The following is a 15,833-nucleotide window of genomic DNA, read 5'->3' on the forward strand; positions in this document are numbered from 1 at the left end:
AAAAATCAGAATGATATCAAGGCTCCCAAAAGCAGCTCTGAGTCCTGGCAAACAATAAAAATGCCCTCCAAATTTTAAGGAAACATTATCTCTAACCTGGAAGTCTAAGATATTTTCTGACATGTTAGATCTTTAAAAGATTACTTCCCACGTATCTCTTTTCATGAAACTACTGGAAGATGTGCTCCACCAAAAATATGGCAATAAACCAAGATAGAAGAAAACACGGGATCCAGGGAACAGGGAACCCAACCCAGAGAGAAGGGAAAGAATCCCCAGGTCGTCTGTGCTGCAGGCCTGGAGAGCAATCGGTCCAGATGGGGGCAAAAGAACAGAGCTCTCGGAGGGAGATCAGATCACCCCCCAAAAAACAAAAAATGACTGATTACTGAAATGTATTGAGAGAATTTTTTTTCACTCTTAGAGAATAATTTTAGAATAAATTAATGATTACAACACAGAAAACTAAGCAAATGAAAGAGATAATCATTAATCCAGAGAAAACAAATAAAGAAAAGAATGTAATCATTATACCCTACAGATTTAGCTATATAATATATGATCAATACAACATAATATGTTATAGCACATATTTACACAATTTCACTTTTTAATATTTAAGGCTGCTGTGTGTGTGTGTGTGTGTGTATTTATATATGTGTATATATGTATATGTGTATATATACATATATTCATTCAATTCATTTACAATTCAAAAAGTGCTTTGAATACCTACAATCAAGCATCTACCTCTAACATTCTATTGACAGTGATCCAGCAAAAGTCACAAATGACCCAGAATAAGTAAACATTCTACAATTAACTTATAATGATCTTGAAATGAAACAAAAAAGTTATTTAGAAAACTTTGAAAAATATTTGACAAAGTTCTAATTATTCTAAAAATTTTTTAATTTAAAAACATTACAAAATTATACATATGTATACTTAAAATTGTGATATATACATATATGTAATAAACATAACATATTAAAAAAACACATAGAAGGAAAAAAGCCCAGCCACCCTACTAAGAGTGGTTGTCGTCAATAGTTTGAGTGATTTTATTTCCTTCTGTAAGGCTTTTCATATTTACCAAATTATCTCTGAGATAAGAAATAGTTATAAGTATCTATACAGTCTCCTTATCCAGAGTTTTAAACTTACCAGTAATAACGAAAATAAGCAGCTTAGGCTTGTGGGCACTTTCATCATTAAAGAGGTCAGTCCAGGGCCCACATTTTAGAACTTGGGTTTCAACTCCGCCACATAAAATGTATTCCTCATGCAGAGGAATTTCTTCCTTGATTTCTGAGTCCATTTCTAAATAAAGGAAGAAAAACAATATCAAAAGTCACTAAAACGTAAAACCTTGAGCCAAAGACAATATTCAAGAATAAAAATGGCAAATTTCAACATACCTAGAAGGAATGCTACAAGGAAATTTGGGAGATAGATGACCCCTCAGCTATTATGGATTATAAGATTGAAAAAAAAATCAAAGCAAACCACAAGACTAGGAAGAAACAGGGAAGCATTTCTTGGTGAGATGAAAGGCTACAGAGGAGTGTGGAGCACAGTCAGATCAGCCTTTTGCATGACTCTCCTCTCCAGTCTGAAAGGACAACAACCGGCTCACCTGTGCTTTCCCGCCACCCGACTTCTCTTCGAACCTCAGCTTTAGCAGTGAGACCCCCCTGCCTTCACCTGGTGGAGAGTGGTGAAAGACACAGAGGCTGTGGCTGGCCCTTTTACCCTCCCAGACAGAACTATAAAGAGGCTCAGTGAACTTGATGATCTCTGTGTTTTCCTCTATGAATCCTCTCATCCCAACTGGAAGCATATTTGTACAGCATTATTCAAGCACTAGGTTATTAAATCCTAAAATGGGTAGGTGGAAAACAACAGGATGCGATAATATCATGATCGATTTCCTGAGTCCTCAAAGTATGTGGAAAAATGCAGTCCCAGGTGACTGACATCACTCCTCCATCTCTGCTCCGCCTCCCCGGTGTCAATCAACAGGACCATGTCTCAGGCATTCCATGGTCTTCCTATCCTCCTCTTCAGCTAGCCTCCATTCATTCAAAGTCATCCAGAATCCAGATTCCCAGACCCCAGAACTTTTTCTCCTGTTACCACTTTTCACTGACCCTGCTCTCTCATCGTCTTGTCCCTGCATTTCCTGTGTCCTCAGGCTTCTGTCTCCCATCTGCTAATCTTTAATCCTCAGCCACTTCAGGAATGCTTCCTCACTTGTACCAGTTATTAACCTACTGCCTCAGCTCCAAATTCACTCTTCACTGCCTTCTCTGGAAAAATGGATCTGGGCCTTTCAAATATTTTTCCTCTGCCAGCTGACACAATGTTAAGCTTTGTTGGGAGAGTGCCCCAGAGACACTACAGGCTACAGGGGAAGGTTTTTTTCTCTTCCTGGTTTCAATGTATCTCACAGCAGGTTTATGGAGCACTAACCGCACCCGCACCCCCACCCCCACCCCCACCCCCACCCCCACCCCCACCCCCAGGCTGTGGTCTCTCTAGTGCAATGATTTGCAATTGGAGACAACTGTGCCCCCAGAAGACATATGACAATACCTAGAAAGAGGTCCCACTGTCACAACTGGGGGAGGGGGCACTACCGGGCATCTAGTGAGTAGAGGTCAGGAATGCTGCTAACCACCTACAGTGCCCAGGGCAGCTCCTACAACAAAGAATTATCTAGCCCTCAGGGTTAACAGTGTCAAGGTTCAGAAACCTGCTCTAGAGCTAAGTGCCTAGGGGCACAGCTTTCTTCAGCATCTGGCCAGCTGGTACATACATGCCCTCTCTTTCTCCAGCTCTATACTCAGGTGACAGCAGCAATGTAGCAAGAGTCCGAGGAGTAGACTTATGTCCCAGACCTGGTGGCTGCTCCCTACACCCTCTCCTTGGCCCACACTCACATGCTGGAGGCACTGCCAAGCTGGCTTTCTAAAGGGCCCGCCACCTGACGTTTGTCCCCCACAGCAGCCTGGAACTTGCCAGTCGTGCTCTAGGTTGCTGCAGAGTAAGGCCTCACCATATCCCCACTGCAGCAGTAGCCAAAGCAGTGCCCCGAATTCCTCTGTACCCACCACCTGCCTCCACTCATTTGCACCTGAGGTTTATTACTGTGGTCCTTCCAACACAGGCACCACACACTCCAGGGCTCACATTTGCAGCAGCACCATGAATGACTGTACACCCTCCCTCTGGTGTTGGTTCACCTGCTGAAAAAGTCACTGTGGACCAGCTCTAGCCCAGGCAACACACCAGATTCATCCAATGGGCTGCAACCACACCTTCTCCAATGAGATCTAAACCCACGTTCCCAGTTTGTCCTTCCTAGGGTACTTTCTCTCAGCCCTAGGGTACCTTTTAGAGTTCTCTTTATACAGTAACTGTGTAGTTTCTCTCCTACCATAGCTTAGTAATTCTTTTTTAAACTGAATTTATTGGGGTGAGATTGGTTAATAAAATTATACAGGTTTAAGTATACAACTCTATAATATATCACCTGTATCACTACCTGAAGTCAAGTCTTCTGTCAGCATTTATCCCCCTTTACCCTCTTCTACTACCTTGAACTAATCATTTAAGTTTCTGTGGTTTCCGTCTCCTTGTTGGATCAAGACTGGCATATCCCCATGTATCTACCCAAATAGTTCTCTTCAACTCTTTCCCATCTTAGATTCACCTCTAATCCTACCTCCTAGTTGAGGTCTTCCCTGAAAACACCAAGGAAGGAATCTCTTTCTCTAAACTGGCAGCATCCATCTTTACTCCAGGTGGCAAAGGTAAAGGTCGCCAGGTAAGCATTCCCTAGTAATCTACACGCGTGTTTACTTACATTACGCCACACTCTCGTAATACAACAGCCAAGAATTCCCTACAAACACCACTGATCCTTCCTCTGACTGAACACTTTACGGTAAATGAATGGTGGCTAGGATGTAGTGAAATGGAAGATTCTATTAATTGATGTTAATAATGAAAATGACCTTTAGAAAACAACCTGGCACAATAATATAATAATCCATAAGGCATAAACTTTGATTCAGTAATTTTGGGAAATCAATTCTAAACAGGAAATCAAATTAAAAAATGCATAGAATGCTATTTATAACAATGAAGAACTGAAGAACCTAAATGGTCATTAATGGAAGAGTTGTTAGGTACATTATTATAAATTATTACATATTAAGTTCCATCAAAATTGCTCTGCTCTGCTAAATTGGTTATAATTTATCCATCTGCTTTTTAACATTTCTAAAATCTCACTTTTTTAGTCTGATGTTATGTTGCCTCTTCCATTTTCTTCACTTATATCTTTATTACTTTTACTGTCATTTTAGCAGACTTAGGAAGGGAGAAGAAACAAACATATATGTTTCAACCTCTATGTCTAACTAAAATTTCAAAACGGATTTTCTTAAATAAAGCTACTTAGAAAATAAAAAATTCCCACTTAGAAAGTGGGGACTCCTCTCCATTCAAAATACAGTGACTAAGTGAAAGGATCATCTCATCTTTTCATATGGACCGATTTTTAATTCGCTAGTAAGTCACTGTAGCCCAATCTCTAAAACTATCACAAAACATAGTATAATTGTGAAGATCATATGACATTTATAAAGTTAGAAACAATATCAGATTTAGCTGTTACACACAGAATTAAATTAGAAAACTGACAGAGAAGACACCAACTGAACTTAATTCGTGCACCTGAAGAGAAACCAGAATTATTAACTATATTCAACTTACAAACACTTAACTTCAAGTAAATGACATCTTGGGAATTTGACTAGCCACAACATTGATGAGAAATCAAGTAGATAAGAAACTTAAACCCAGTCTATAAAAGTTGGGAAACAAAAAAGTAACTACAACTCTAAAACATCTCAATTAAATATAACTAAGAAACATGGACTTGAAATTTATAAAGTATCTATTTCTTTTATATCACTCTTATGCTTCTGAATGCTACAGAGTCAAATAAGAAAGCAAAGTAAAACAAAGTGTGAGAATTCAAAATCCTCTGTACCTAAGAATCCAAGGCAATTTAGTTCAGCAAACAAGTGTCAGAAGCGGAGGTGCTTTAATCACATGCTTTTAAAGGCCAAGGGCCCCGCCTCCAGCCACAGCCTGCAAGCAATCGTTAAAGGAATCAGGTTTGATAGGCAGCAAGACCGAGGTTGGATGAAACAAGTGTGGGCACAATCTGTACAACTTACGCAAGTTACCTGCCTAAATACAGGTGTTCAGAGGCTTATATGAATGGGTTTCTAATTTTATTTGGTAAAGTGATTTTTCCAATTATATCTTACACAAACCTAAACAACATATAAAACTAAAAAGCAGACTCTGATCTGTATAAATTTTAGAGATTCAAATTTACACTATTTATTATAAAGCCAGCCAACAAGAACAATGAGACTGCACAAATGAACAAAAATATTTGAAAGAGAAGTTATAAATAAGTCTTATTTTACTTCAGCATGCAGATGATCTGTATTTTATGGCTACTCAGCTTTATCATCCATGTATGAACTGCAAATGATAAAAGCTTTTTAAAAATTCATTTCAATGTCCAGACAGTTTTCAATTAAACTACATTACATCTGAGAGATAGTAAGCTAGTTTTCGTTCAAAGTTATAGCACTAACAGTATCTAACAATAACTTGTATTATCTATTATATATATGAGGCAAATAAAAAGCTCCTGAAACTTCTTCTAATGATGAGAACTTTACATGTAATATTATGAAATGTGAGTTGTGGGCTGGGTTATTGCTCCATTCTTACGGAGAGCAGAGTATACACTTGGTGTGTGTCTGAGCCTTGACCAGCAAGTAATTCGTGCTATTCCTAGGCACTAGTACTAAACCTACTTGTAAAATAGTTAGTGACTGGACAACTGAAGATTACGTTTTTATTTTTATTTATTTTTTATCCTCACTCAAGGACATTTTTGCATTTATTTTCAGATAGAGTGGGAAGGAGAGAGGGAGGAAGAGAGAAACATCGATGTGGGAGAGACACACTGAGTGGTCGCCACTCACACAACCCCAACCAGAGACAAACTGCAACCGAGGTACGTGCCCTTAGTGGGAACTGAACCCGGGACTCTCTGGTCCACTGGCCAATGCTCTAACTGCTGAGCCAAACTGGCCACGGCAAAGTTTACATTTTTAAAGGGAACAGACACAAAATTTGTAACTGCTATCAAAACACAATATAAGATGTACAGATATATACAACAATGGCAGTGGAAACCTTGTTTCAAGTTCTGTTTTTAAAAAATTAGCCTAGTAGCAAACATTAACATGCTGATGATCTCTGCATATTCAATGTTGGTTATATAACAGAGGTGAGTCTGGGAATTGTTTTAAATTAGAGGGCTTTTTGTTGTTTAAAATGTACATACGTTAAAATTAAGTTTAATCCAACTTTAACATGGAGAGTCTGGCTTGTTTCAAAACAACCTTCCATTGAGAACAATCTGAAAAGCCAGAGAAAATATTGAAAAATCTGTTTTAAAAAATCAGTAACTAGCCCTGGCCAGTTTGCTCAGTGGTTAGAGCACCTGCCTGCAAACTGGAGAGACCCGGATTCGGTTCCCACTAAGGGCATGTACCTCGGTTGCAGTTTGTCCCTGGCCCTGGTTGGGGTTGTGTGGGTGGCAACCACTTGGTGTGTCTCTCTCACATCGATGTTTCTCTATCCCCCTCCCCCATCTGAAGATAAATGCAAAAATCTCCTCAGGTGAGGATAAAAAAAAATCAGTTAACTATTAAGAAAATTGGACCAGAATGTATAATAACAAGTTGATAAAAGAGGAAATAGAAAATATAATATAAAAATGAGAAGAAAGCAGAAAAGTAATACTGATAGGTACGACAAATAAATAACAAACAGTAAAATAGTATATTTAAACCCAAACATACCAGTAATAAGTTAAATGTGAATGGACTAATTATGCTAATTATATAAAGGTAAAGAGGGTCAGATTAGATAAAAATAAAACAAGTAACTCTATGCTACTTATAAAGGATACACATTAAGAATAAGGACACCCATCCAAGCTGTTTCCAAAGGCTTTACCATAGGATTGGCCTGTCTGGATCCTGCTTAGGCCACCCTATGAAGCCTAGGAGATGTAGCAGCTCTACCTAATACATAGAAACAATCACAGGGAAGCAGCAAAAATGAGGGACAAAGAAACATGTCTCAAATGAAAGAAAAGAACAAGACTCCAGAAAAATAATTTACCAAAATGGAGATAAGCAATCAATCAGATGCAGAGTTCAGAAAACAGGTTATAAGGTTGCTCAAGGAACTTGGTGAGACATTCAAGGGACTTAGTGAGACTTTCAGGGAACATAAGGAGACCAAGGAACTTAGTAAGAACATCAACAACATAAAAAAGGACCAGTCAGAAACAAAGGCTACACTAACTGAAATACAGAATAATTTACAGGGAATCAGTAGTAGAGTAGGTAAAGCCAAGAAGCAAACCATAAATTTGGAATATAAGGAAGCAAAAAACAGCCAATCAGAATAACAAAAAGAAAAAAAGAATCCGAAAAAAAGAATCCAAAAAAATGAGGATAGTTAAAGAGCCTGTGGGACAGCTTCTGGCGGGCCAACAGTCACATCATAGGGGTGCCAGAAGGAGAAGAGAGAAAGAAATTGAAAACCTATTTGAAATAATAAAGACAGAAAACTTCCCTAACTTGGTGAAGGAAACAGACATACAAGTCCAGGAAGCACAGACAGTTCCAAACAAGATTAACCCAAAGAGGCCCACACCAAGACACATCATCATCAAAATGCTAAAGGTTAAATATAAAGTGAGAATCTTTAAAGGAGCAAGAAAAAAGCAGTCTGTAACCTACAAAGGAGCTCCCATAAGACTGTCAGCTGATTTCTCAAAAGAAACTTTGCAGGCCAGAAAGGAGTGGCAAGAGATATTCAAGGTGATGAAAAGCAATGACCTACAACCAAACTACTCTATCCTGCAAAGCTGTCATTTAGAATTGATGGACATATCAAGAGTTTCCCAGAGAAGAAAAAGCTAAAGGAGTTCATCACCACCAAACCAGTATTATATGAAATGTTGAAAGGTCTTCTTGAAGTAGAACAACAACAAAAATATGAACAATAAAATGGCAAGTAATACATAACTATCAACAATTGAATCTACAAACAAAATGAGCAAGCAGAACAGAAACAGACTCATAGATACTGAGAACTTTTTTGTTGCTTGCCAGATTGTTAGGGGCTGGGTGTGTGTGTGTGTGTGTGTGTGAAAAAGATGAAGGAATTAAGAAGCACAAAATGGTTGTTAGACTGATGAACCTGGAAGGGGAGAGGGAGGATGGGATTAGATAAACCAAAAAACTTCTATGCATATATGTATGAACAATGGATACTGACAATCATGTGGGGAAGGTTGGAGGGGGTTGGGGCTGGAGAGAAGGGGGTTACTGGGGGATGAAGGGGGGGTCATCTGTAATACATTCAACAATAAAGATGAGTTAAAAAAAAGAATAAGGACACACATCCTGGCCAGTTTGCTCAGTGGTTAGAGCGTCGGCCTGTGGACCAGAAAACCTGAGTTTGGTTCCTGCTAAGGGCACGTACATCGGTTGCAGTTTGTCCCCGGCCCGGTTGGGGTAGTGTGGGTGGCAACCAGTAGATGTGTCTCTGTCACACAAATGTTTCTTTTTCTCTCTCTCTTCCTCCCTCTTTCCCTCCCACTCTATCTGAAGATGAATGCAAAAATGTCCTTGGGTGAGGATTAAAAAAAAAAAAGAAGAAGAAGGACACACAAAGAAATAAAGTGAATGAATGAATATAAAATAATATACCATACAAATATTTTAAAGGATTACTAACATTTTAAAGGGTAAAGGTAAAAGCTTGGAAAAGGCGGAAACTATGAAAAATGTGTTATTTGCATGACCTTCGCTCAGCCTTCTGTTAAGTACAAATTTGACTTTTGCTCAGCCTTCTGCTGAGTATGGATTTTCCAGATTATCTGCAAGACAATGACTCACCCAGCAGGTGCAGGACGAGATACCAGACCAGTACAACCGCAAAGGGGACAATGGGCCATGCACAGTATGTCAGCAGGATCTGCTGGAAGCTAGAAGCTGAGTATATAACCTACACCCCAACTGTTATTCAAGGCTGACTCATTTTTTGGGTTCAGCCTGTCTGTACCCAGGTGCATGAAATAAAATAGTTTTGCTCTACACTGGCCTTACATTGTGGTTGTGATCTCACACTGGCTCAGACCTTCTAATACTAGTCAAAGGAAAGATGGTATAGCTATACTGAAATCAGATTTAAAAGGTAATCTTTAAAGTCAGAAGTATACAGAGGTAAACAGAGGCACTTCATAATGACAAAAAGTCAATCCATCAGGAGACTATAGCAATTCTAAATGAGCATGCACCTAATATTTTAGCTTCCAAAGACACAAATTAAAAACTGACAGAAGTAAAATGAGAAATAAATAAAACCATAATCTATAGTGGAGGATTTAGTGCATCTCTTAGTATCTGATAGAAGAAGCAAGGAAACAATATCAACAAAAATAAAAACAATAACAAAATAAAAATCATCTTGTTTCAAAAATCAACCCTACCAACCTGTACAGCCTGACTTGGGTTGCCTCACAGAACACCATTATCCTTCCAGTCACCCAACTCAAAGCTTCTTTGACAGTTCCTGCTGTATTTTGGGGAAATGCCCATATGCAAGAAAAAAGAAGCCAGCGAAAGAGTGAAAAGAAACAATTAAAAGTGGGCATGACTAAGATATATCATGTCATGTACGCCAGAAGAAATGTTTCAGGAAAGTTAGGGGCTGGTAACAAAAAATTTAAAATATATAAATGTCAAAAAGAGCAAGAGAACCGAGGCAACAGTAAGAACTCATGTTTTAAGAGTACTTTCTGTAATACAGGCACTGTGCTAACGCATTATGAATGCTGTATTGTTTAATCCTGACAACAATCCTATAAGATGGGTACTATTATCTCTACCCCAACAGAACATGTAAGGAGAAACTTGACTGAAAGACACTGCCTAAGGTCACGCAATTAGTAAGGTGGAATGTGGTAAAGCCAGAATTTGAACCCAGATGTCTGAATGAGCTCCTGATCTTTGTTTTAAAAATTTCATTTAAATGGATAAATAAAATATACTAGAATTTTTTAAATGGTTAATTTTAAAAAATATGTTTTGATTTTTTTTTTTAGAAAGAGAGGCAGGGAGAGAAAGAAACACCGATGTGAGAGAGATACACTGATCAGCTGCCTCCTGCACACCCCATACTGGTGATCAAGCCCGAAACCCAGGCTTGTGCCCTGACCTGGAATTGAACGGGACCTCTCAGTCCATGAGACGATGCTCAATCCACTGAGCCACAACAGCCAGGCAAACAGTTAATTATTTAATCTTTTGTGTGCTTCATCTCTACCTCTCCTCACCTCCATCACTTCTAAACCCATGTTATTAACTCAGTATAAAGTCTTCCATATTTTTCTATAATCACATACAAATATACATGAGTATATACATTTTAATAAATATGAGTTGTCAGTGTTTGAGAAATAGGAGCATATTATACACATTTCTATGCATTTGTTTTTATACTTAAGAACACAAGGGCCCTGGCCAGTTTGGCTCAGCGGTTAGAGCGTCGGCCTGCGGTCCGGAGAGACCCGGGTTCGGTTCCCGCTAAGGGCACGTACTTCGGTTGCAATTTGTCCCTGGCCCTGGTTGGTTGTGTGGGTGGCAGCCACTCGATGTGTCCCTTCACGTCGATGTTTCTCTCTCTCTCTCCCTTCCTCTCTCTCCCTCCCACTCTATCTGTACAAAAAATGGAAAAATATCCTCGGGTGAGGATAAAAAAAAAAAAAAAAAAAAAAAAGAACACAAGGAAATCCTGCCAACTCAAATAGTATAACTCTAAGTCACTATTTTAATGGTTGTTGCATAATGTGGATACACCATAGTTCATATGGCCATCTCCCTGTTGACAGGCACTCAGTTCTCAGTGTCTTGAAACAATGTTCCAATAAACACTCTTAAATCCCCATGTTCTTACATATATCTACATAGAACACTTCTTTTGTTTCTAATGGCCAGATTCCCAAGTGTGGAATTACTGGATTGAATTTTAATAGGCGTTGCTAGATTGCTTTCCACAAACAGTGTAAGAATCACATTTTCTCTAGCAATCCTAGCAAAGTATCTTTCCCTACAACTCTACCATCAATAAGTATTATTATTTTTAATTCCTGTAGTGTTTAGGTATATATCCTCTCATTCTTTAATTTGCATTTCTCTGACCACCAGTGTACATGAACATCTTTTCATGTTTGCTGGTCTTTTGGACTTTCTTTTCTGTCCATTGTCTATCAATATCCTTTGCCTGGTTTCCAAGTGGGTTATTTATATTTTTCTTATTGGTTTGTAAGGAAACTTTGTATACTGCTGATATTAACCATGTTCTGGGCTCTTATTCTTTCCTTCTTTTTAAATTTATTGGGATGACACTGGTTAATAAAATTATATAGGTTTCAAGTGTACAATTCTATAACACAATAACTATATATTGTATTGTGTGTCCACTATCCTAAGTCAAGTCTCTTTCCATCACCATTTATACTCCTTTACCCTCCTCTACTTCCCCCACACCTTTCTCTCTTGTAATCACCATACTGTTGTCCATGTCCGAGTTTTTTCTTTAATCCCTTCACCATTCCCATCCAGCTTCCAATCCCCCTCCCCTCTGACAACTGCCAGTCTGTTTTCTGTATCAATGAGACTGTTTCCATTTTATTATATTTCACATATAAGTGAAATCATATGGTATTTGTCTTTCTCTGATTGGCTTATTTCACTTAGCATAATACTCTCCAGGTCCATCCATGCTGTTGCAAAAGGTAAGATTTCCTTCTATTTCACTGCGAAGTAGTATTACAATGTGTAAATGTACCACAGCTTTTTTATCTACTCACCTACTGATGGGCACTTGGTCTGCTTCCAAATCTTGGCTATTGTAAATAACACTGCAATGAACATAAGGGTGCATATATATTTCTGAATCAGTGTCTTGGGTTTCTTTGGCTATATTTCCAGAAGTGGAATTGCTGGGTCCATTTTCAAAACATTAAAAATGGAAATGCCTTAACTCAAAACATTTCCACAGTGGCTGCATCAACCTGCATTCCCACAAACAGTGCATGATGGTTCCCTTTTCTTCACATTCTCACCAACACTTGTTCTTTGTTAATTTATTGATTATTGATTGCCGTTCTGACAGCTATGAGGTGATAATCTCATGTGGTTTCAATTTGCATTTCTCTGATGATTAGTGATGTTGAGCACCTTTTCAGTGCCTATTGGCCATCTGCATGTTCTCTTTGGAGAAGTGTCTATTCAAGATCCTTTGCCCATATTTTAAATTGGATTGTGTTTTTTTTGGTGTTGAGTTGTAAAAGTTCTTCATAAATTTTGGATATTAACCCCTTCTCAGATGTATCACTGGCGAATATGTTCTCTCATTCAGTGGGTTGTCTTTTCATTTCGTTGATGGTTTCCTTTGCTGTGCAAAAACATTTTAGTTTGATGTAGTCCTATTGGTTTTTTTGTTTCCCTTGCCCGAGGAAATATATCAGAAAAAATATTGCTATAAGAAATGTCTGCGATTTTACTGCCTATGTTTTCTTCTAGGATTTTTATGGTTTTGAGTCTTACATTTAAGTCTTTAATCCATTGTGAGTTTATTCTTGTGCATGGTGTAAGGTGTCTAGTTTCATTTTTTACATGTGTCAATCCAATTCTCCCAACACCACTTATTGAATAGAATGTCTTTTCTCTATTGTATGTTCTTGCCTCCTTGGTAGAATATTAATTGACCACAAAGGCATGGGTTTATTTCTGGGCTCTCTATTCTGTTCCATTGATCTATATGTCTGTTTTTATGCCAGAACCATACTGTTTTGATTATTATGGCCTTGTACTAGAGTTTGATATCAGGTTGCATAATTCCTCCAACTTTGTTATTCTTTCTCAAGATTGCTGTGGCTCTTTGGGGTTTTTTGTGGTTTCATACAAATTTCTGTAATATCTATTCTAGTTCTGTGAAATACATCATTGGTATCTTGATAGAAATTGCATTAAATCTATAGATTGCTTTGGGTAGTTTGGACATTTTAATGATGTTAATTCTTCCTATCCATTAACACAGTATATGCTTCCACTTATTTGTATCTTCTTCAATGCCTTATACATTTCTGTGTATAGGTCTTCTACATCCTTGGTTAAATTTATTCCTAGGTATTCTTTTTATGCAATTGTAAATAAGATTGTTTTCCTTTCAGATAGTTCATTATTGGTGTATAAAAATGCAACAGATTTCTGGATATTTTGTATCCTGCTACTTTACTGAATTTACTTATCAGTTCTAGTAGAACTTATATAGAGAATCCTAAAGATTCTCTATATAAGTATCATATCATCTTCAAATAGTGAGTTTTACTTCTTCCTTTCCAATTTGGATGCCTATTATTTCTTTCTCTTGTCTGATTGCTGTATCTAGGACTTCCAGTACTATGATGAATAAGGGTGGTGAAAGTGGACATACCTGTCTTGTTCCTGATCTTAAGGAAAACACTTTTGGTTTCTGACCATTGAGTATGATGTGGGCTACATGGGCTCCTACACTTTAGATAAAGCTCCTAGATTCCTAGATGTTCATTTTATTTATTAGTCTAGTTTTTACATTTAAACCTAAATCCACCTAGATAAAGATCCAACTTCGGTTTCCTTCAGATAGAGAGCTACTTGTGCTAATACCATTTAATTAAATAACCATCTTTTTCCCACTGAATTAAAATACAATCTTTTTCATATATTAAATTTTTATAATTACTGGAAGAGAGCTTCTTTTTTTAAATCCTTATATGAGGACATTTTCATTGATTTTTAGGGAGAGGGCAAAGGACACAGAGAGAGAGACATCACATAAGAGAGAAACATCAATTGGGTGGCCTCCCACATGCGCCCGGACCAGAGCCGGGAATCAAACCCGAAACCTAGGTATGTGCCCTGAATCTAACTAGCGATCTTTCGGTGTACAGGATGATGCTCCTACCAACTAAGCTGCACTAGCCAGGGCTGGAAGAGAGCTTCTTAACCACAGTGCTCTACTGTCAATGAAGCTGACAAATGGGTTCGTGTTTAATTTTTAATTATTTGTAAGGGTAGAAATCACACTGATAAAACTAAGAGTCAGTATTACCTAAATCTCAAATATGGCCACTAGAAAAACCTGTTCTACTTAAAATTGTCAGTATTATTCAAGTGGAAAAGGAGTAAAGGAGGGATTTTCTGAATCTGGAACTATGTCACAAAACTCCTTTAAAGTTTTAATGAGCACATATAAATTTTTAATTTAATTTTTGATTCCTAGTTTCTTTTTTCTAGAAACTAGTTTCAAAATTCCCACTCCACTTGCCAGTGAGATACTACAATTTTCCATTTACCAAGTTCTAAGCTATCATGGTCATTTCCCTTTTATTAGGGTTTCAAACAAGGAACTGCCTAAAATAAGGACAGAAAATTTATACCTGTCCATTTTGCTTCTGATTATTACAGAGACAATTTTGAAGAGGTTTAAAATCTTGAGTAAGATGATTAATTTCTATACACAAATAATCTAAAGCTATCATTACTTTTGCCTAGAAATTCCATGAGTAAAGTAGCTCTCCTTGAAGGATAAAATGCTTTGCAAAAATAAGAACCAAATGTAATTATAGAATTTGAAAATATAATTAAAAATTTGCTGATACACTCACTAGTAAAATTAAACTGACAAAATAGAAATGGTGAACTCGAAGACAGAGCAACAGAATTTATTCAATTGGAACAAGAAGTAAACAGTCTTAAAAAAAAAAGCAGAATCTTAGGGACTTGTAGAAAAATAACAAATGATCTACCATTTGCATGAGAGTGTCTGAGTGATAGGAGAAAGAGTGTGGGGCTGAAAATTATTTAAAAAAAAAATTAATAAGAACTTCTAAAATGTGGCAAAAGACATACACCTAGAGATTCAATAAGCCAAGTTAACCCCAAACAGGGAAACCCAAAGAAATACAAAACACATCATAGTCAAACTTCAGAAAACTAGTAAGAAAATAATCTTAAAAGCAGCCAGAGAGCAATGACACATTAGCTATATGGGAACAATAACTCAAACATCAGCAGATTTCTCACCGGAAACCCTAGAGACCAGAAAGACGTGGTACATTTTTCAAGTGCTGAAGGAAAAGGACTGTAAACTCCAAATTTAATATCAGACAAAAGTATCCTTCAGAAATTGAAGGGGAAAGAAAGACATTCTCAGATGAAGAAAAGCTAAAGGTATTTGTCACCAACAGATCTATCCTTAGGAAGTTCTCCTAAAGACAGTTCTCCAAACAGAAATGAAGTAAGTGAGTAAGGCTTAACTTTAGCAAAGGAAGAACAATGGAATGGGTAAAGGTAGTGGTGAATATAATGGACTATCCTTCTCCTCATGAGTTTCTTAAATCATATTTGATGGCTAAAGCAAAGTTATGGCATCATTTGATGTGGTGCTCAGTGTATGTAGAGGAAGTATGACAATTATATTTAAAAAGTATAGCGGTTAAAAGGACCTAAATATAAGTAAGGTTTCTACACTTCACTTGAGGTAATAAAATGTCAATACAAGTAGGCTGGGTGATATGTATGTATACTGTTATACCTAGC

General features: G+C 37.5%; 1 protein-coding gene across 2 annotated transcripts in view; it reads right to left on the reverse strand.

Annotated features, from left to right (window-relative positions):
• Positions 1 to 15,833, reverse strand: part of LDAH (lipid droplet associated hydrolase) — a 98,928-nt gene that overhangs the window by 78,658 nt on the left and 4,437 nt on the right. For both annotated transcript variants that reach the window (XM_036263511.1, XM_036263512.1), the window contains exon 2: positions 1,168 to 1,323. In XM_036263511.1, the coding sequence (XP_036119404.1) occupies positions 1,168 to 1,321 (154 nt within the window). In that variant the 5' untranslated portion in view covers positions 1,322 to 1,323. The remainder of the gene's footprint in view (positions 1 to 1,167; positions 1,324 to 15,833) is intronic.

The sequence above is a fragment of the Molossus molossus genome, unplaced genomic scaffold, assembly GCF_014108415.1.
Source record: "Molossus molossus isolate mMolMol1 unplaced genomic scaffold, mMolMol1.p scaffold_m16_p_15, whole genome shotgun sequence".
Lineage (NCBI taxonomy): Eukaryota > Metazoa > Chordata > Mammalia > Chiroptera > Molossidae > Molossus > Molossus molossus.